General features: G+C 43.0%; 1 protein-coding gene across 13 annotated transcripts in view; it reads left to right on the top strand.

Annotated features, from left to right (window-relative positions):
* BIN1 (bridging integrator 1) overlaps nucleotides 1-21108 on the top strand; it is a 99422-nt gene extending 78314 nt beyond the window's left edge. For 2 of the 13 annotated variants that reach the window (XM_030454292.1, XM_030454291.1), the window contains exons 13-20: nucleotides 1548-1676; nucleotides 4373-4480; nucleotides 6486-6509; nucleotides 10117-10203; nucleotides 10980-11090; nucleotides 12471-12572; nucleotides 13776-13826; nucleotides 15835-16040. In XM_030454292.1, coding sequence (XP_030310152.1) covers nucleotides 1548-1676; nucleotides 4373-4480; nucleotides 6486-6509; nucleotides 10117-10203; nucleotides 10980-11090; nucleotides 12471-12572; nucleotides 13776-13826; nucleotides 15835-15942 — 720 coding nt within the window. In that variant the 3' untranslated portion in view covers nucleotides 15943-16040. Of the gene's footprint in view, nucleotides 1-1547; nucleotides 1677-4372; nucleotides 4481-6485; nucleotides 6510-10116; nucleotides 10204-10979; nucleotides 11091-12470; nucleotides 12573-13775; nucleotides 13827-15834 lie in introns of all 13 variants that reach the window. The other 11 variants (XM_030454293.1, XM_030454295.1, XM_030454302.1 and 8 more) reach the window with 8 other exon arrangements.
* The last annotated feature ends 461 nt before the right edge of the window (nucleotides 21109-21569 follow it).

Below are 21569 nucleotides of genomic sequence, written 5' to 3'. Positions count from 1 at the left end.
AAGTGGTGGTCTCCAAGACACTAATGTGTTGGAAGGAAGGAGACTAGTGACTTTAGAGAAATAAATAGCAGAAGAGTCAGGATGTTATTTAATTTGGAGTTATAATTGGAGCCTCCCATTTCTGCAGGTGGTGGTTCTATTTAGACAATGGCTTTTCCCTGAAATTTCTGGTACCTTGTTGTAACTGGCAAGCAGAGAATTTTGAGAAAGGGAGTGTTCTAGGGCAATATGGACACAGCACCTTCTGCAAATAGCGAAAAGCTGGAAGTGAACACACTATTTCATTATTTCTTCTAGTCAGCTATTCAGTGGGAAAAGTGTGTTTGCATACTCACACTCTCTAAAGTAAGGTAACCCAGTAGAAGCCCTTAGCAATCCTAATGAATACTTGTAGAGCTGTTATATGCTGAAGGAGTGTGAACACAGGACTAGGAGTCAGGGATTGCTGTGTTTCAGATTTGGGCCTGACACTGATACACAGTGGGTACCTGTTGTCAGGTCACTGAGTCTTAATGCATTGGGATCCTAGGTACCATGAGAAGATCAAGTACCTGTGTACCTGTATCAGTGTAAATGGAAAGCATTGTCATTGCTGAGCATTGCTGTGGTGCTGGGAATGTTTATGGCTGTTTTGTTCCAACACAGCAGCAGCTCCTCAAATTTTGAGTTTATCTAGAACAGGCCATTGAGTCTTGGGTGCAGGAAAATGTGAAAGGATGTGGATAGGTTTGTCTAGGGAGGGTCTACCACATCTTCCCACAGGTCTGTGGGTGCTGCAATGGTTTGAGTCATTTAGCATGCTGGTGGGTATTAGGATGGGTTGAAGTTACGGGCTTAGACTTTGTTATGTGTTCTGGTGGATCTCTGTTTGGGAAACATGATTTCATTAGTGTCAATACTCATTGGTGAAACTGAGAGCAGAGTTGGGTACACAGCAGTCATGGCTTCTCAGGAGTTTGAATCATTCTTGCCTAAAGCTGAGAAGTGGTAAGATGTCATCAAGAGCTCCTTCAGACTTTTCTTACACCAGGGAACCAATACTGGGCAGATCAGAGTCTGTCCTTGTGGTCATCCACCAATAATAGGACAAACTGAGTCTTTGACCTCTCCATTCCCTTAGGTACGGTAAGTACAGCAAACGGAGGCAGTGCTGGCCTGGTCTATTGAATCATGTTCCCAGTAATTGATCTGCTCCTTTCCCAACAGTTCTTTTGAAGGTTGCACATGCTTTAATTATGTATGCATGTCCAGTGAATGCATATTAATTGTGTTACGCTTCTCCTCTGCAGAGGGGAACTGCCCACGGCTGAAGTGTAACTAATGATGCCAAACCTTCTCTTGAGGCGTGTGGTTGTTTTTTAATTTTGTGTCAGTTCAGCCCTTTAACCCTCCCTCGCTCTCTCTTCAGATGGAGTTGATTAGACCCTGCTCCGTGCCTGTGGTTGTGATTTCCCTCACCTTCAGTTTTTGTGGCTAACCTGGATCCTGTCTCTGGTTTTTTTGGGTGTCGCCGTCTGTGCTGTGGCCGTGTGCTCACTTGCATGCAGTTGAGGAAAGGGCCTCCGGTGCCTCCGCCTCCAAAAGTCACCCCCTCCAAGGAGATCAAGCAAGAGAACATCATCAGTCTGTTTGATGACAATTTTGTCCCCGAGATAAGTGTGACAACCCCTTCGCAGGTTAGCTGCTATGCCCTGCCTTATATTTTTCTGCCTCTGAACTTTTCCTTTTGACCTTTCTTCTCTTTGGAAGTGTCAAGCCATGAAACCTGGTCAGGTGAAGGAGGAGGGCAAGCTCAGCATTGGACCTTAGAAGACAAAGAGTTGGATAGGAGGCTTAGTTTTAGAGGGGAGGGTGGCTAGAAGGCAGCTTTGACTAACGTGTTACTCTTTGAGACTTTCCACTCATAGAAGAAACACGAGAAATGCAACTGATGAAGATGCCAATAAGTAATTACTGCATTTGTTCAGCAGCAGTGCACATGGATTATGGCTTCCCCCAAATCCCATGATATGCTCTCTCCAGACCAGCTGATCCTGGGGGTGGACAAAACACACATTTTCTGCTCTTGTACATCCCCAAGTGCTGACCCTGGCATCTGTGCCAGTTCTGGGAAAAGGCAATTTTCTGCTTTCTCTGCCTTTCTGTGTTACTCTGGCAGTTCTCAGCAGAATATGTCTTTGTACTCATGTGGCACCTTTTGAAGCCCTGAATAAGGAAAAACATTTTTTAATTATATGTTTTCCTCTTCACTCTCCTTTGGTTTTATGTCACTGCAGGAGAGGATGCCCAGATTGAGAATTCGGGATTGGATCTAGGAGAATGTCAGTCCTTCTGTATTTAGCAGCCTGACCAGATTTCTGGCTGAGTCATGAGATACTTAAAAAAAAAAAATATATAGGTGTATACATAGTCTTTTTTCCCCTAAATGCTTGTTAAAGCATAAATAATGTCTGTGTTAGAGCTTATCTATGCGTCATTCTATAACTTCTCCTTGCATCACGCTGCTCCATTGCCTCTGGTTTGCCATCTCCCACACAGCTACTGAGGAGCAGAAGTGGAGTGGGGAGGGAAGAAAGTCCATGCCAGATTATGCATTGCAGTAGATAAAGCTTTCATAACAGAGAGATGATTTGAGCACAGTATTGGAAGGTGGTGACCAGAGGCAGCTGAGCAACTTGCTCATTTCTCATGCTTCCTTCTCCTGTATCATAATGGACAGCTGTGTCTGCCCCATGGTTTGTATCATGCTTTTCCATGTGAACACCAGCCCCATGGTCAGATGTACTTCTCTGCCCCTAATCAGTGCTCTGGCCCAGGATGGGATCTGCTGTGACTTTCAATCAGACAGGAGTTCTGAGAGAGAACTCTGGCTGCCAGAACAATCTTCACTGAAGGCACTCAACAATCACTAGTGTTGCCCAGGGACAATTCTATCAGATGTCTTGGCTCCAGTGAGCAGTCTTGTGGGGGATCTGGGTAAAGGCAAAAGGTGCTAGCCCTTGCATGTAAGTCTTGAATGGCAGGTAAGATTATTCCACAACCGGAGCCTTGATGTCTCACTACAAAACAAAACTAAAGATGGGTTGGAGCCTCTTTGATGTGTAGTCTGGGTGAGCTGACATGCCAGCTATTTTTTGCACACTGGTCAGGGTTTGTTACTGTGGGATGGGAGAGCTTGACTGCTTGTTCTCATTCCTTTGGATCTCAAAAAGAAAGGGTCACAAGAGAGACAAAATCCTCCTACAGAACTGGAGTAAGAGGAAAACAAGAGGGGGTGAAAATGATGGTGGTGTGGGTTTTATTCAGAGGACTTTCTCTTAAATAGTGTCTCTTGCTACTTCCCAGGAGTTTTTTCTGTTCTGGGGCTATGGTGTAACTGTGGAGACCAACCTGCTGTGCTCTGTTTGTTGTTGGAAAGTAGCTGGAAACAGTGGGGCTAGTGAGCTGGGGAGGTCAGTAGAAACGGGCAATTTTTCCTGGACTTCCTGGAGAGAGCATCTTCCTCTGGAGTTCAGTAGAAAGGAGTGTCTGGTAGTGGTTAGGTTAAATCTAAACCACAAACAAATCAATTTTGAATGTTAATGGCTCATGTCCTTTGTAGTGACCTTTTTATTTATGGTAATTGGTGAATGTGTCATCATTGTCTTTAGTGAGAGGATTAATCAAAGGGGGTTATTCTCCTTTGAAAAGAGTAACAAGGCCTCTCAAATTTATGCTTTGTTAGAAGACTTATGTGTGCATTTTTCTGGGATGTCTGGAAATGGGAACCATTGAAAACATTTTTGGATTGGGGAGTGATTTAAAATCTCTTAGCTAGGGTGAGCTGCCATATTCTGTGTTTCTGTCAGTAGGCAAAGAGGGAATTAGGAGCTTTGGGAGTTAGCTCTCAGGTCTCAGACTTGCCCGTCAGCAACTTGAGTGTGTTCTGCCTGGTCTGTTGTTCCTTATATAAGTTGTATGGATGGCAGCTCTTCTGTATGTGCCTGAGGGAGATCTGTCTTGGGCCTTCAGTACAAAGGCAGCTGGATGAGCTATGGAGAACAGCTATAAATAGAAGAGAAGCCCTTCTGAGTCATCAGTGGCACTGATCATTTTGACCACAGTGGGTCACACCATGTCAGCTCATTTGACCAGGTGGGAAGATAAATGAGTCCTGTAGAAAAGGCTCAGGTTTGGCTTACAGTGGCACCCAAATGAACTGCCAGTGATTATAGGCACCAAGCAGTCAGGAGTCACATCAGGTGCTTTCATTGCTGCTACATCTTCTGCTCTTGCAGCCTTAGTTCCTGGATATCATGTACCCTTCCAGTACTGTGCTCATGTGTGCATGTGTCTAATGCTCGTACTGCTTTTCTTCCTCACTGCTGCCAAGTTTGATGCCCCTGGGCCCTTCCAGGAGGGAGCCAGCCTGTTGGATCTGGATTTTGATCCCATTAAACCAGATGCCACTGTGGGGAAGACCCCCACACCTGCCTCCCAGGTTGGTTCATATCGCCATTCCTTGTCCCTTCAAAACTGACTTGTTGCCAAGGGTAGTGTGACCTGTGCCCATGTGGGTGATAGCGTAGACTTGGTCTTCTCTGCTGGATGTGTGTGTAAGTCCAGTGAGAATCAGGTGACTTAATAAACAATGGCCTGTCCACAGTCTGGCCCTAGTTAGTTGTCTGTGGGATGTATTGCTCTGGTGATCTATTGATTGACAACTTGCTCATCTTAAAGTATTTTTTTCCCTAGATTATCATCCTCTGTATGCTATATGGATTTAAATTGTTACTCTGTGGATGGGAATACAGCCTCAGTTCTGCACTCTTGCTAAAAATTATCAAAGGGATTTTAATAAACACGGTGATAATCTAATTTACTAAGGTGAATAAAGCTGGAGATGACTATCAAGGGATGTGAAGCCCTTTTCTGGGTATAACAGGGTCTCTGTTAATAGTTAAGAATTCCTTGAGCTTAATGGTCATCTAGTCTAATCCTCCTGCAGTGAGCAGGTTGCTCAGAGTCCCATCAAGCCAGGCCTTGAATGTCTCCAGGGAATGGGGCCTCCACCCCTTCTCTTAGCAATCTATTCCAGTGTTTCACCACCCTCACAGTGAAGAACTTCTTCCTAATATTCAATCTAAATCTACCCTGCTCTAGTTTAAGACCATTGCCCCATGTCATACTGCTACGTGCCCTTGTAAGCAGTCCCTCCTGAGCCTTCTTGTAGTCCCCTTTCAGATACTGGAAGGCTGCTTTAAGGTCTCCCCAGAGTGTTATCTCCAGATTGAACAACCCCAACTCTTTCAGCCTGTCTTTGTAGGAGATGTGCTTCAGCCCCCTGATCATCCCTCTGGTCTTGTCTACTGTCAGAGACAGGTGGACTGCACTTCATATTATGTCTAAATGGCTGGAGGCTTTGAAGTGCATCCTGAATTTGGCTGTTGTCTTTACCAAGATTTTCTGTTTCATATGTATGAAATGTTTTTTTGCCTGTGGTTGCCATTAAAATGGATTATAAACATAATTGGGATGCTCACAGTATTTCTCCAGTACCATCAAGTCAAGTAGGTTGGAACAATACAGATTTTTGTAGCAATATCTGTCTTCTTTGGTAAATAAAACATTTGATTTGATAAGGCATTTGATTCTTCTAAATTAAAATACTGTATCAGCAAAATACTGGTGTTCATCACAGTTTGTTACACACCAACATGGCAAGCTACCAATTTCTGAAACTTTTAAGTTAGCAGATTGGCATTTCATGTCTGTTTGCCTGACAGAACAAGTTGCTTGCCAGGATAAGCTTTTTTAAAACTTTATTTACTGGGGTATTTTTTTTTCTGAATCACCAGTTATAATTTGAATACTTTGGTATACTGGCATAGGATACAAGTTCGACTTAAAATTAAATTATTTGCTACCTTTCCAGAAAGCAACAAATATTAGAGTTTTTCAAAACTGCTCAACAATAGCATATTTGGTATTCTAATGTATTTATTGTTAGCTTCAGAAGTCATAAAAAAAAAAAAGAATCTGAAATAGATACTTTTTCTGGTGGTAAGCACAGTAGAAAACCTAGTGAAAATGACCTGGTTTTCAAAGCAGTCAAATTTATTTTCTATAGAGTGGGCAAAGAGGTTAAGGTATTTCACTATTCATCCAAAGACACCAGTTGAAGTCTTGTTCTGAAATCTGTTTTTTCCTGGATTTTCTTTTTCTGCCTATGTGGTCTGAAACTGGTAAATAGAGGTTGGTTGGCTGTCTTCCTTTGTACCAGACGTAGAAAAAACCCTTGCTCAAATGCCATGGTACTTAAATTCGAAAGTGCACTGGGGAGAGCATATAAATTCAGGTACTAAAAAATATTTTTAAGCATAGAGAGATAAGTGCTGTTGAATGTGTATGTCTGCTTCAGTCTTATCAGCATCTGTGATGTTTGTGCTCACTGAAATAATCACGTCTAAACATGTTTTATTTTTGTTGCTCTTTGACATGCTTAGTCTTTACCTTGGGATTTATGGGAGGTAAGAACTTCATATGGCTTTCATCTCTCATCATGTAATGTGCATGTCCCAGTGTCACCTCTGTGCTCACACCTGTCCTCCATCCCATGTTGCTTTTTCTTTCTGCACACCCAAACCAAAGTTGCTTCTGTGTGCTGTGGGAAACCCTGGGGGCAGCCACATGTTTGTAAGTCTGATCTGGCACTTGGAAATTGATGTCTCCACGAGTACACAACCCCGTTGCCTGCTCACTCATCTTTCCTTTGGTATGATGCTGTGACATTCTCCTCAAACTTAATCCCACTGTCACGTCATCCTCACCTTCTACTCTTCACTGTTTCGTAAACTCTGCACATCCTGTTGGTCTCATGTGTGATGCATAAATATCTCAGCTGCCCCTTGTCCTTCCTACCTGTACCACTCGGTATACATACATGTTTGGAATTACGTGATGTTTGCTGTTCATTGACCATTGCTTCCAGAAAGGATGATGTGAAATAGTTCAGCCTATGTCTACACTGAAAGTGAGGTGCAGGCCTAAGACTTACCTGGCATTTGCCTCAACCTCAGCTTTGGAGCTTGCTGACAAGGGACACCTTACACATGCTCTGCATCTGAACCAAAGCCAGACCCTCATTTATGCCCTCTAGATTTATCAGGCCCAGGAAGCTATCAGAATCCTGTAAGTTAGCCCACTGGGTGATGTTTGAAGCACAGCTACTTTTGAGCCCCTTTGGACAAACAGCCAGCAGTTTCTGGATGAAAAATTCATGGGCTGGGTACCCAGGGCTGCTGTTTGAGCTGGCTCTATCCCACGGTATAGATGTAAGCACATGCCCTTAGCTTATGCTGGGAAATTGAGTATGGCTGACCTTCCTATTTTCAAGGGCCAGATCATCACCCAGAGTCAGTACTTGGAAGAACTTGACTTAACCCTTGCTGAGAGCCTGGCGCAAGGTCTCACTGTGATCAGTCCTCTCCTTCACATGAGCTTGGGCCATGACAAGAAAGAAGTTTCTCATGTGTGTTTTTTCATCCGTCACTGTTTAACATCTATCATGCCCCTGTATGTGCATTGTCAGCCTGTCTTAGTAAGACAGAAAAGAAGTCTTTGTTTTGGTCAGGAAAGATCTTGTGCCTTCCAAGTGGATGGGCAGTGGTGAGGCATGAGTGTATCTGAGCTGTGCTCAGATAAAGTATAAAAGTTTTATATATAAAAAAAGTTTTTGGGCCATTTCTCCTGTCCTGGAAACCGAGTTCACCCAAAGGACAATGCAGTCAACCAAGGAGCACTACTAGATAGGATGTTCTCACCATGCCAATTCTCACTTTGGCAGACCATACAAAATTAAAGAGCAGAGCTCCCTATAGCTGGAGAATCCTCCTCATGCTCTTCTAATCTTCCACAGTGTTTTTGCTGAAGTGTTCTTAGCTGTTGATGAGAGGAGACGTAGTCGCATATGCCATAAGGTTAACAACTGCGTGGAAACTTGGATGCAGCAGAACTTGAGTAGTTGTGCAGACCAGAAGACTTGCATTTGGTGTGTATAGTGCTGCTGTTGGAGTAAGCAAAGTTTTCAAACCTGGCAATAGCAGTGAGCAATTTTCAATTTTCCCTCCTCTTTCTACGTTATCTTTCCATGACTGTAAGTGCTTTTATAGGCCTTGGGATATCCACAGGTGCATAAAATAGAAAAATAAGTAGCTAACATGAAAATGCCGTTTGTTGAAATCCAAGGGATTAGTTTAGGATCAGTTTTTTTCTGGTTATTAAATACTGTTTTTTGGAAATTAGCTGCTTTTAAAAAAGGAACTCATGTTGAGCTCCCTTTCACTTTCCACATAAAAACCATGCTTGGCCAGATAGACTTGGGTCTGGCATCTCTCCCAATTCTAGTTTCACTAATTCCAAATAAAGAGCAACCTAGGAGTGAATCTAATTAACCAGGAGAAGCTTTGTAGAATTCCCCATGTGTGCAGTTACCTTAGCACTACCAAAGCTGCTGTGAGAATCCTCTGCAGGATGGGAACAGCTCTGCTGTCTTACAGTACTCTGTGGCAGTGCAGGCCCATGGACATGGTGATGGGGAGACATGAGGAAGGATGTGATAAGAGAGGAAAGCACGTGTTAGATGGCACTGTTGGAGCAGCCTATGTTAAAGTAGGCTTTTTGTTAAATCAGGCATTTATTTCATCATTATTGCTGCTGTTATTAGAAAACGACTAGAAGTAGTAGTGCCAGTGCATGGCTAGTGGCCAGGTTGTTGCAGAGTTAAGGGTTTTAGTTGTGGCTGTAGCTTTACACTGGGTTCTTGTGGGACTGGGACTATGAGAATAACAACACTGAGAAATCTGGACAGTGCCTTATTTTGAACATGGGGTACATGTGTTTACAAAATAAATGAGGTGTGTAGGCATGCTAAAGCTCGTTAATTCACATGCATTGAAAATGGAGAATCTCTGTATAGCAATCTCTTTTGTGCAGGTATAAAGTAGGCATCTGGTTAGATTCTGCAGAGGCACCTGTGCCATCTGGTATGAAGAACAAATGGATGCAGACTGGCCATGGAGACACTGGGCTGCCAGTTACACCCCTGAGATTCTTCTCAAAGAATCTTCCCAGCTGCTGCCTGGCCAGTCTCCCAAGGGGCTGATCTGCAGCATTGTTGCTATCAGATCCAACTTAGTTCCTAGTTCCTGCATTGCTGCAGTTTCTAGGAGAGGCAAATTAATATCTTTTTCTTTGCAAACAGATGGAGTTAGTTAGCCAGTTATTATCCCTGGCTTTCAGCAAGGGATAATAAAAACTTGAATCCCTGGAAGTGTATCAGAGGTTTTTGCTTGCTCTTTATTTTTTTTTTTTTACTGGACAGTGATTTGCAGTGTTGCTGTATTTCTTCCTGGTGGTGGCATCTCAGGCATTAGAAACTCCATTCTCCACCAGCAACATTGTGCTCGTGTACACAAACCATGCAGAATATTAATAGCAAATTCTTAATAATAGTATATTCATAACAAAATCCAAATTCATGACTCTTCGGGACTGTCCAAAATCACATTAGGTGAAAGCAGGATTTTCAGGTCTGTTTGATTCATGCACACACTGGATCCAGACTAATTTCTGGGACATAATATTATTATTATTATTATTACCTTGGTTTTCTGATTCTGGGAGTTTGCAAAGGTTTCAATATTCTTTCATTGTTGGAAAATCCTTGGGAGTAGCCTACTGAGAAATCTGTGCCCTTTGGCATGCAAGCAAATATGTATTCACCTACAAGTGGGCAATCTATGTGCAATTACAACAGATCTTGTGCATGTGGAAAGTAGGTCTGCAATTTAGAACATGAAAAGAAGGCGCACGGGGTTTTTGGGATTTCATTGATTTTCTCTGGAGTATTGCCTGCTGCCTGGCTGGAGTGAGGGTACACAGACTTCACTGTAATCACTGTCTTGCAGAGAAAGGGGTAGACAGGAACCTAGCATGTCCTTGAGGTTTCTCGCCTATTTGTCAGCAGATGGCAGCAGTCAACAGCATAGAGCACTTGGGCAGACTGAGCCACTCTTTTCTACACACACGTAGCTATAATGAGCATAACTCTCCACCTGGATGACTTTTGTATTGCAGCCCGCAGAAGCAGCCCATGCAGGAGCTGAAGCAGCTGGATCAGAAGCAGCAGCTGAAGCATCTAAAACTGACGCCGATTCAGGATCTGTAAGCACTTCAAGAGACAGTAGTCCCTTTTCTCTATGACATCCCTTTTTTCATACAGCAGATGTGGGAGCGTGGTCTGGGCAAAGAGGTCTGTGGCTGCTTGGAAAAACACCTCACTGGCACCCCAGCAGTTACAGTGCTCTTATTCAGAGGCCAGTCTTAGCTGTTGCAGTTTGTCTGTGTAATGCTTAGAAGATCCACAAAAAGAATTGTCCCGTCACCCTTATTGTGAAGCCAGCCCATAGGCCATGCTGTGCTGAGCTTGTGTTTTCTGCTGGATGCCTCCTTGCTCACCATTTACTTTACCTACCTTGTCCTCTGGGTTCTGCCTATGTCTCCTGTATATCCAGGGTTTCTCTTTTTATCCTGGAACTGCCACCTTTTTACGGGACTGGAGCAGGTCTCAGGTCATGGCTGTTTGGTTCTTACAGGCTGTTGCATTTGAGTTGTCTGTTCCATGAGGGCTTTCCAAGAACTGTTGTGACCACAGTCAGTGGCAAATGCCTTGTATTATGATCCCACAAAAAATCTGAATTCTTTCTGCCCTTCTGCAACTTTAAGAAAAAGAGAACAGCTGTAATCTCTCCTGCCTTCTTACTGCTGCCTCTGCTGTCCTTTGGGGTGTTTTTGTCACCAGCTGATGTGCTGGGAAAAGCCACTGAAACCATGGGTAGGGTTGGGATGTGGATCCTCCAGGGTGGACTTGGAGATGCAATTTTGCTTTTTCTTTTCTCAATGGCATTTTTTTTCCTTCCCTGGTTTCTGCTGCCTACCAGAGCTCTCTGCCTGCTGTTGTTGTGGAAACTTTCCCTGCTACTGTCAATGGCACTGTGGAAGGAGGTGCTTCATCTGAGAGAGCTGACATGCCCCCAGGATTTCTGTTCAAGGTGAGTGTGTGGTGGTGAAGCACTGAGCTCCTGGTGATATGTCTTCCTGTAGTGAATTAACTACTTTTGCTCAACATGGATATGGCTATGCCACATCCAAAAGGAGAACGGAAGCTGAAGGAGAGATAAACCTTCCTTTCCAGCAGCCAGGCTTCATGCAGATCCAGATGCTTCAAAGGACTGTAAAAGAGCATTGCTATTTACATATCTGGCTGTGCTATGTAGCAAACCCCCCCTTCTCTCTGCTGCAGTTACTTCTGTCTCTGGTGATGTGATGCTATCAGTCAGATTCTGGATAGTAGAGAAGTTATGTTCCAAAGGGTTAAGCTGTGATGCAAGTGGCAAATGAAGAAGAGTTTGAAACACCAGTAGTGAGAGAGAACAGCAATTTCTCCTGTGTAGAGAAATTAGGAAGTCAGGATGAATAGAGCAAAATACAGTTTGGACAGGGAATTCTGGTGGGTATTCTGAGTATGCTAAAGATCACTTGCAGCTTCTTTGAAGGTGTGGAGAAAGGAGTGATTCTGGGTGAGGATATGCCACAAATTTAATGTGCATAGTGGAACATGGTAGCAAGACAGTACAGATGCATCATGCCCTGAAAGTGAGAAATGATGGTTGGCTGCTAAAGGAATACTTTTCTTCTGCTTTAGTCATATCCATGCATCTTTTCTTTTTTTTCCTGGGAGTTCTACCAAAAGCAGAAGAATGATAAAACCCTGAAGAACAATAGAAGGTTTGTTGCATTTAGGCAGGTTACAGGAAGACATATAGACTGTAGTGCTTGAAGTGGAGAGCTGTGTTTGAAGTAGAAAAGCTGTAGTGCAGATGTTGATGGGAATTAGGCTGAATACCAAAGAGAAAACATGGCAGACTCCAGTTACTCAAAGATCCAAACTGATACTCTTCCCTACATTTCCCTGCCTGCTGTGATAGAGATGAGAGGTCGTAATCTACAATACTCTTGCATTCCTGCTGCAAAAAGAATACAGAGCACTATTTGAATGAATACAGGCTTTCTACTCTGTGAGGTGAGTTCCCATACCATGGGAACTCGGTCTTCTTCAGGAAGGATGGGGAGGTGCTGGTGCATGCCTAGTTGCACGTTGGATGCCCCTGTGGCAAGAGAGCTGCATGTCAGGTTGTATGGATAAGCATGTAGTCCAAAGATTAAAGGATGGGGTTATTCCTGTAGGTGTGGCATTTGTGATCCAAGCTTGCCTTGCCTTGAGAAGCAGGTTGGATCAGATGGCCTCCAAGGGTGCCTTCTAATGTGAATCATCCAGTGAATCCACGATGGATGGAAAGTCCTGTCACCTGCCTACATTGCTGGGTGAGAGTAATCCGGCCTCACCAAGCTCTGCTCTTCTCATGCTATAGGTCCAGGCCATGCATGATTACACAGCCACTGACAGTGATGAGCTGCAGCTGAAGGCTGGAGATGTGGTGCTTGTGATTCCATTTGAGAACCCTGAGGAACAGGTGAGTGGGGAAGACAGGGTGTGAGCAGGGGCTGGGAGGAGCCAAGATTTCCAGAGCTGCTTCTTCCTCCACTAACAGTTGGCTGGCTGGATGCAGAGCCATCAGTTTGTGGCTGGGAGCTGGTGGGAGAGCCAGTTGTCCTTGAGCTTGAGATTGCTTTCTGCAACAAAGGGGAGGACTCTGCTTGTGACTGGGAAGTCGAGATATTATCCTGCATAAAGCATGTGAAGTGGCTTCCTGTCACTATCAAGGTATTTGAGCCAGTACAATGGCTTCCTTGATCAGAGAGCCCAACAGAGCCCATACTTTGCCTCCTAACTGCTCCTAAGCTTAATGCACATCCCCTGTGACCGCTGCAGCGTAGGCTGTGGTATTGGTGGGAATAACCCACAGTTTATGGTTATATTGCCTTCCCTTTTGAAAAAGAGGCAGCTTGCTGTGGATGGTGTCTTGCACTGCAGCATAGCAATGAGTATTTTTAAAAGACTGGTCAGAAGATGGCAGCAGAACCAAAGGCTGAAGCAGTTTGCCAAGTTCCAGAGAACAGTCTAGCTATCCATCTCCAGCCTGAATTTAATTGGCTATGTTTTTCTTTATTCTGAGCTATTTCTAGAAGCCTTGAGTAAATCCTTCTCACTTGCTGTGTTCGAGGGCTTCCAGCTGATAAAGTCTGAAGCAGGTTTACTACTTTGAGGAAAGTGTTGATTTTATAAAAATTCGCACTCGTGTCTCTCCAGATTGTGGGGGTTTTTTTTGGAAAAGGAAGGGAATTCTCCACGTTGATTCAGTAGTCACCAGCTCTTTGGGTTTGTCCAAGCCCAGACAACATCTGAATTCCACAAGGGGCGTAGGGAAGTTGATGTTCACTGGTCACAGAAGATGTTGATCTTCTTTGTGGCTTGGCTGTTTGCTTTGTCTGGTTTTGCAGATGTTGCTGCTGCCTGCAAAATGGGAGCTATAACGTGTTGGCAGTTCCCACAGGGCTAGGTGGTCTGGGAGGAAGGGTTATAAGGGGAAGAGGTAGTGTTTCCTTCTCGAGATAAGACTCTTCACCGAGTGGGATCGCGCTGCACAAACATTTGTGAGCATTTCTTTCTCAGAAGGCTTTCTGGATGGGAAATGAGTGGCAGCTCCCTTAGTTTCTCTGGTAGGAGATGGCATTTGTGGAGCAGAGTTTTTCAATGCCCTATGTTTGCACTCTAGCTGGATGTGGGTGCAACAGCCATGAACTCAAGACTCTCCAAGCTGCAGAGGGTGAGCTCTGAGTGTTGCTAACATGATGCTGTAGCTGCACTGAAGTCCTCTAACCCTTTTACAGTGTATCCTGTGCTACAGCTCATTTCCCTAACCTCAGCCATTCCCAGCCAGAAAATGCTGGCTATTAACATGTGCATGGACTGTGCACGTGAGTGGAGGAAGCTTAGGATGATAGATTGTGTACCCATATTGCAGCTTAGGTGTCAGCTTGTGGGTACATCAGCCAGGCCTGGATTCATCTGTCTTGGTAGAAGAAAGGGTTGAGAGCAGCAGTGTTTCTAAGCCTGCATTTCTAGTCATGTATTTCAAAATTGGCAAGGGTCAAACTGGGTTGTTGTGTCTAACCCCTACACCTGAGAAGACCCTTCACAGCAGGACTCAGTGGGAGTGATGCATGCTGTGTGGCACAGATGCCATGTGCAAATGGATGAGCTTTTGTGTTTGCTGTGCTGTGAGCTAGAAGCTGCCTTCCAGACACTTGGGCTGAGCATCTTCCACCTAGTCGTTTGTCTTCCTGATTTATGGCATGTCAGCCCTTCCGCAGCCCCTGCAGCTGCCTGCTGCAGATGGGCTCCCATCTCGTACCATTCCTATGACTTCCCCTGAATGCTCAAATCTAAGGCAGCAGCAAGGGCTGTGACTGAGCCTGCAGGCACCTGGTACAGCCCAAAGAACCCAGTACAGCAGCAGCGAACTCTGGTCTGAGCTGCTGCCTCATGAAACATGCAAAGAAACAGGACAAGAGGGCAGAAGCTGCAAAATAGCAGCAGAAAGCAATGTGTCCCATTGATCACCCCTGATGAGGGCTGCATCAGTGCTGCACTGTTCAGGTATATTTTTAAAGAAGGTTTCAAAGGAGGCATTGCTTTGCCTTGGGTAGATACCCTGGTACCTCCTGCCAGTTCCAGGAAAGCAGAAGTGTCAGAACAACTGTCAGAGCCACACATGTGTGCTCTGCTTCTCCACAGCTGCACTGCCAAGTTGTGTAGCTGAATCTCTAAATGAGCCTGGTACATGCTTTTGCCTAGAGGATTGGATGTAGGGCAGGTTGTTGAGTTTGGAGAAGTGGTCCCCATGCAGATCTCTTGCCTCATGTTGCAGACTTAACCCATAGGCTGCCCCACTGCAGACAACTCCCATGAGTGGGTATATTTGTGTGCTTGAAGGGTGCTTCCGTGGTGAGAGCATGCAAATATACTCACTCATATGAGTGCTTTGGATGGAGCCTTGGTGCGTGACACGCTGCAGACAGAGGGTGGGAAGTCTGGCTCTCCTCCTGAGCAGGTTCTACCAGGCAGGACTCAATTTGCCTCAGTGAAAATTCATCCCTGTTTATAGATGTATAGGTTTGGCCTTGTGAGAGATCTTGAGTCTTACATCATGTGTAGCACAAGTTTGGGAGTTTTTCCAACCTCATCTTGCATCAAGGCCAACAGACTGCTGAGTTTTGGAAAGATGAGTTCCTCAGCTCCCAGCTCTCATAGACTAGAATTCCAGCATAGCAAGACACATTTGCCTGTATCACCTCTCTAAAATGTTGATCATCCAAGTGCCCTGATGGGGCACCTGAGCACCTCAGAGATTGATTCATCCTTTCCAAAGACCTGTGTCCAAGATGAATGAGATGCCCAGTAGTTCTTTTATGAACATAGAGAATGTGAGGCCCCTTGTGTTTAGATTGTGAAAGGTGAGACAGGTGATTCCAATCCTGTAGCTCTAGAGACTTACTTCAGCAGAATTTGTTCTTTAGTGGGCGAATTTCTCCTTCTCCAATGGGTGTAAATGATTACATATTTCTATTATCCTTACTAATTGTTTCAGTTTCACTGTCTCTATAAATACTCTGGGTCAGATAGGTACAGCTCTGGAGTGATGTAGCCTCTTCCTGGAAATCCAGATAAGAGCATGGCTTTGATAGTGCCGTGACACTTCCTTGGCCTGTACTCTGTAAGAAAAATGCCTGCTCATAGCTGTTCCTCAGCAGCTGATTTCTCTTCTCCTCCAGGATGAAGGATGGCTGATGGGAGTGAAGGAATCTGACTGGATCCAGCATAAGGAACTCGAACAATGCCGAGGGGTTTTCCCAGAGAATTTCACAGAGCGGGTGCAGTGAAAGCCAAGCCCACCAGATGCATTTCTGCTGGAAGAAAGCGAGTTTTCTGGTAGATAATTGAAAAAACAACAGTGAAATGAAAAGGAGACAATTTTAAAGGAACAGAAGCCTGAAAAAACATCAACTTAAAGGGTGTGGTGTTCTCAAAGGGCAAGGTTTCAGAAGCAAATTGAAATTCAAAATGTTATCAAAATATATACATATTAATAGTAATAAGGCAAGTCAAATACCCTCTTCCCCTTTGGTTTTAAGAGAATTTGGATTCAGAGGACTGATGCAGAAGTGACTCAGTGTGGTTCTCAAAATACTGCGTTGACTGAATTGGTAGGATGTCAGTCTGATCCCTGGAAAGGCAGTATTTGTCTAATGGCTTGAGATTAGAAGCTGTGTTTGCTCTTGGGTGGGTTCATCTGTTTTGTCTTGAAGGTGGCTTGCATGGCAACCGTAAAAATTAAGCCTTCCCTACATGTTCAACCTACAGTAGGCCAAACTTTCTGTTATGCTGTTTAAAAAAAATATTTAGTGTATAGTGTTCACCAATACAATGTATATGTGTGTGTGTATTTTATTTTCTTCCTTTAAAACAACATTACACAAACTGTGATTTTTGTACCTGTAAAGATAGAAGAAACAATATGGAAACAAGGGCATGGAAAATGTTATGTGTGAAGCTGTGCTCAGTCTAAAGTTCTTTCAAATGCAGACATTAAATTCTCGCAGTAGTATTGGCCTGTGAAATGCTAAGGGGAAGGAACAAATTCAAGAGAGAAACAAGACAAAATAAGCAGATGCTATTTAGATGGCTTTGAAATTTAGCAGAGGGAATCCTCTGCCCCCCAAACTCTGTAGGTGGTTTCAGAAAAGCTTAGATTCATGTAGATGGAGGATAGCTTTAAAACTGGATGGTTAGAAAATTTGCTTTTAAAGAATGAGATAAGGGAAGAATTTTTTTTTTCTGAAAGAATGTCTAAGGAAAAAGCACTGAGGAAAAACCACTTTGCTTTTCTGTGTTTTTAATTGGCATTGTTATTTGTGGAATTTTATTTCTTATTTTCCTTTGAAGAGTTCTGTAAGTGAAATATTGTTAGATCCACTTGCTCCAGTTCTGTGCTGGTGATCAAGTTAACCTCTACAAAAACTGGACTCTTGAAATACTTGTTTAAAATGGCTGCATGACTTCATGGTATTTTAATGCATTAGAAAGGAAGGCGAGAATATCAAAGTGTCAGTTTTTAAGAAGGCATTCTGCTCTCTAATACTGATGCTGAGACCTTTCCTATACCTTTCCTTTGCTCTTGTTTGTTTTTGAGTTTTGTTTTTGAGTTTAAACAAGCAGATGACAGGGCTGTTTCAAAGTGCATATTACACTTGTTAAAATACTCTGGTCTGACCCTCCAAGGCTCTAAAGTCTCACGAAGGTACTTTAAACTTTACTTGAATACTGATGCAGCTGGCAAGCAGGTTGTGTATTACCATTTTTTATAGCTTCCCTCACACCTTCCCTCATGATCTTTTTGCCTTGAAGGGATTTTTAACAGTGAGGTCACCTCCTGCTGTAAAGGGACAGGATCACTCTCTGAAATAATCTTCCTAACTGTTTGGAGCTGGCTTTTGTCGAAGATGCACAGAATGCTGACACACAGTACTGAAAATCCCACCTTTTCCAATCTGTTTTGATTTTCTGTAGGACAACATAAAAGACACTGTAGGGCAGAAGTATATATATATATATATATACATATATATATATATGTATATATATATTTTTTTTTTTTTTGTGGGTGGGGAGGGCAAATTTTAGTTCAGAGGGACAGATCAAATTTTGAATAGAAAATGCATTCTTGTAAATGCAAGAATTGCTGGAGTTTCTCCTGCTTTCATCTTGGTGGGAAATGATCTGTGCTAGTTATCTACGGTAATGGAACAGTCATCAAAATCTGTCCTATATACCAAGTCCCTTCTCTTTTTGCTTTAATCAATATACAGGAGTTTATATTTTACATCACTGTTACAAAATTCCAATAGTATTTATGAGTAACTGTTCACCATACAGAAGGACTGGATGCTGCAGGTTATAGTCTGGTGAGCTGTTGCTTTAGAATACTGCCCTGTTTGATTTTTTGTTTTTCTTTTTCACTGGAGTGGCCTTTATTATTACTCCTATTTTCCAAAATATCTATTTTTATGCATTTGTGACGTCACTACTCCTTTGAAGAGTATTCATAGACAAAAATATACATTTAAATATACGTAGAAATATATATTTAAGAAAGCAGGTTTATCCAATTAACATAATGCTGTCAGCTTAAAATGATTATTTTTATGCAAAACCTGTGGGTTACTGTTTGGTTTTTGTTTGTTTTTTTTTTTTTTAATGACAAGATTCTAAGTACCAGAGCTGTGATTTTTTTGTCTTGCAAGTATTTGTTCTAGAGCATTTAAAAAGCTGTGCTGATATCTAATTTATTGTGGGTATTTTTTTGCTGTTATTGTTGTTGTCTTCTGCTGTGTTTGAACCAGGTGACTGTCCCAGCAAAGATCCTTGTAAGGCCTTTTCATTTTACTGAGCTTGCAAAGCAACTATCCAGTACTGTATTGTCCCTGCAGAAGTGGTAACACACTGCAAAAAAGGGATTGTTTTCAGGTCACATGAATGATATTGCTGGTGGGGAGGATATTGTATCTTTCTCCATTTACTTCCCCAACCCAAAAATCCCAATCCCCAAAACCCCTTGCTTAGAGCAGATAGGATGGGTTTCCTGGATCTTGCATTGCTCTCAAAGCAGTGGTGTCAGCACATCTTAGACTCTGAAAATGCAGGATCAGACCCACAGTTTATAAATTGCCTTATATGAGAGTAGGGTGGCGTAGCAGGAAGCTTGTAAATGGCAGTGTTTTTTGGAGTCAGGAGATCTCTTATCTCCTGTGTCATGTTCAGCCCATTGTAAACAGCCACAACTCCTCCTGTTTTCAGTATTTTTACATCTGCTAAATAACTTGATTCTGGTTGGTATTACCTGGTTAAATTAATTTCTGTTTTCTTTGGCTTAGGATTGATTCAAGTAGAAAGAGGGACAATAAACTCCCAAGTAGGCTGTGCCCACAGTGGTTTTTCAGTTTGCAGGCTGAACTGAAAAATCTGAGGAAAAAATGATCTAAGGGTGACCTGAAGTTGTAAGGGTGACCTGAGACTTTTTGTTTTGTTTTGTTTTTTTAATTTTCTCAGTGGAATAACAAAGGGAAAAACTAAACATTAAAAGAAATATATCTTTTAAAACCAAACCAAAACATTCATTTGTAGGGTTGCTTTTTCACTTAAAAAAAAATCTTATGACTCTAGCTATAACAAGTTGCTTCGAAGCAAAAATGTGAAACCTGTCTTGAAAATGCTGGAAGAAAATATTTTAATGTTAATAGTCTTTTTGCCTTTGCCTTTTTTCCTTAATCTGATTTCTGATTTCAGTTAACTCTAAACTGCATTTTTTGGTGAATACATTATCCACTGAAGAGAACCCAGAGAAGCCTATTGCCCAGTTCTGCTCCACTGACAGGTGCACTGGATACATTTCAGGGATTGCCTGGTATCTGGCCCAGCAAAACTGCTGTTTTCCCATCTAATAATCTTCCACTTGATTGTTTTTACTGGGTGAACAATAAAAGCATCTCTCATCCTGTGCCATTGAGTGGTTTTGTAGCCTGGCTTAGAAAGACATTCTTGCTCTCTTGCTCTCAGCTTGGTCACAGATTTATGACTATAGCTTTATGATGCTACTCTAATTTGAGCCTAATCCCATTGTGCAGTGGGAATTACCATTTGCCCAACCGATAGGAAGAAAAAGGCATTACTCTTTCTCCCATTTTCTATCTTAGCAATGTCAGTAATACATCTTTATTAGGTAGAAATAAGGAAAGGTCCCAGGGTAAAGATAAATGAGTTGTTCTAGGCAAGACTCCTGCATACTTCATACTACTTTCCATGGGCATTCCTCACCTGCCTGCTTTCACCACCTTTGCGCTTCTTGGCAGAAGGTGATGCAATAAAAGGGACTGTGCAGGCTTCATTCCAGCTGCTCAGAACTAGCCCTGCTTTGTGATCTGTTTGCCACAATCCTTGAAGACTTTTTCACAGCTGCAGAGCCCACTCCCATCCCACTATCCAAAGACCATGGCCACGGCAGACACCCCCAAGTTACAGAATTCTTTCTTTTATGACCTGGAGCAGGTGTGAGGACTCCATATGTTGCCTGGGATTGGGATGACAGCTTGCTTAAATTTTGCAACAGCTGCTTGAAGGGAAAAAGCCCAAAGCAAAGGAGGTGCTGGTGAAGGATGAAGGGATGATATGTTATCTTTTTAATTTGGGGTTAAAGTGCTTGACTGTCTCACCCCTTGGTTCCAGGAAGATCCAGAACCTCTTTATTTAGGGCTGAGAACAAAAGGTGCTGTCAAGATGTGCATATGGTAGCAGGTGCTACCAAAGGGAAACTATTCCTTGCCACACAGGTGCCATCACACCTGGCACTGGTGCAGACGCCTCTCTGATTGTATGCTCCAATTTAGACATTTCTGAGTGTCAAACTTTGGACAGAAAGGAGTCCTCTGTGGTGCCCAGAGCTGGACTTGCCACCAGCCCTTGTGAAGCTTGGGTTCTGTAGCTAATGTACGGGGGTGAATTAGAAGGCCATTTCAGAAATCTTGTTAATGAAATTAAAAGGAAAAGCTACAGCTGTAAAAAGTGATCTGTATGAACTTGTGCTTTGAGGTGTCTAATGGCTATAATTCCTTCACCTGTTTTTACAGGTTATTCTGCTAATCCTGTACCTAGTCTGCATTTCATATAGACGGTTCCTACTTGAAACTTGCCAGCTGCAGTCCTGGGCATATTGCTTCTCTTTAAATCAAATGGCAACAACTTTAGCAATGTATAGGCAATCTCTTTTCCTTCTGTTAATTCAGTCTCTGAGTTTAACCACAAAGATCTAGGAAATGCTTGGGGTTTGAGTGTTTTTTAAATGGTTTCATTTTTTTGTTTTGTTTAAAGAAAGCTGAACATTTCCTATTGTATTCAGATGAGCTGTGATGCCCAGTTCCAGTGACAAGTACTAGATGGATTTGTCCCATTTTGTTTCTTGGCGATGTTCAGAAATATAATTTGTGTCATCCTAAGTCCTGTGTCAGTTTTTCTTTCTCTCTTTCTCCCTCTCTCTCTCTCTCATTTCCCCCTGCCTTTATATTAAGAAACTGAAACAATTCAGGACTTCTTTCTCCTCAAAGAGGTGAGTAGCTGCAAAGGGGCTTGGTTTATCCAGACACGATTAGCATTGGGAGTTCTTACAAAACACATGGGATAGGGAGAGTGATGCTGGTAATTTCCTGAACGAGTACAAAGGAAGAACAAACTCATCTCACATCTGTCTCTGTTCCAGTCTGTTGTGAGGATCTACTCAAACAAATGCAATGTATGGAAATATATATATTTGAGACCTTTTCTTTTTAATAGCTATTCACCCCAAGGTGTTGTGATCTTGATCCTCTCAGGCAAGTTTGCTGATGGGAGTATGATACCACATGGGCAGCCTACCCTATCTGGGCAAATGTCTCCCAGGTCCCTTTAGCCTGGTGGTACG

This window comes from Calypte anna, chromosome 7 (assembly GCF_003957555.1).
Source record: "Calypte anna isolate BGI_N300 chromosome 7, bCalAnn1_v1.p, whole genome shotgun sequence".
Taxonomy (NCBI): Eukaryota; Metazoa; Chordata; class Aves; order Apodiformes; family Trochilidae; genus Calypte; species Calypte anna.
This window is presented reverse-complemented; position numbering and strand designations above follow the sequence as displayed.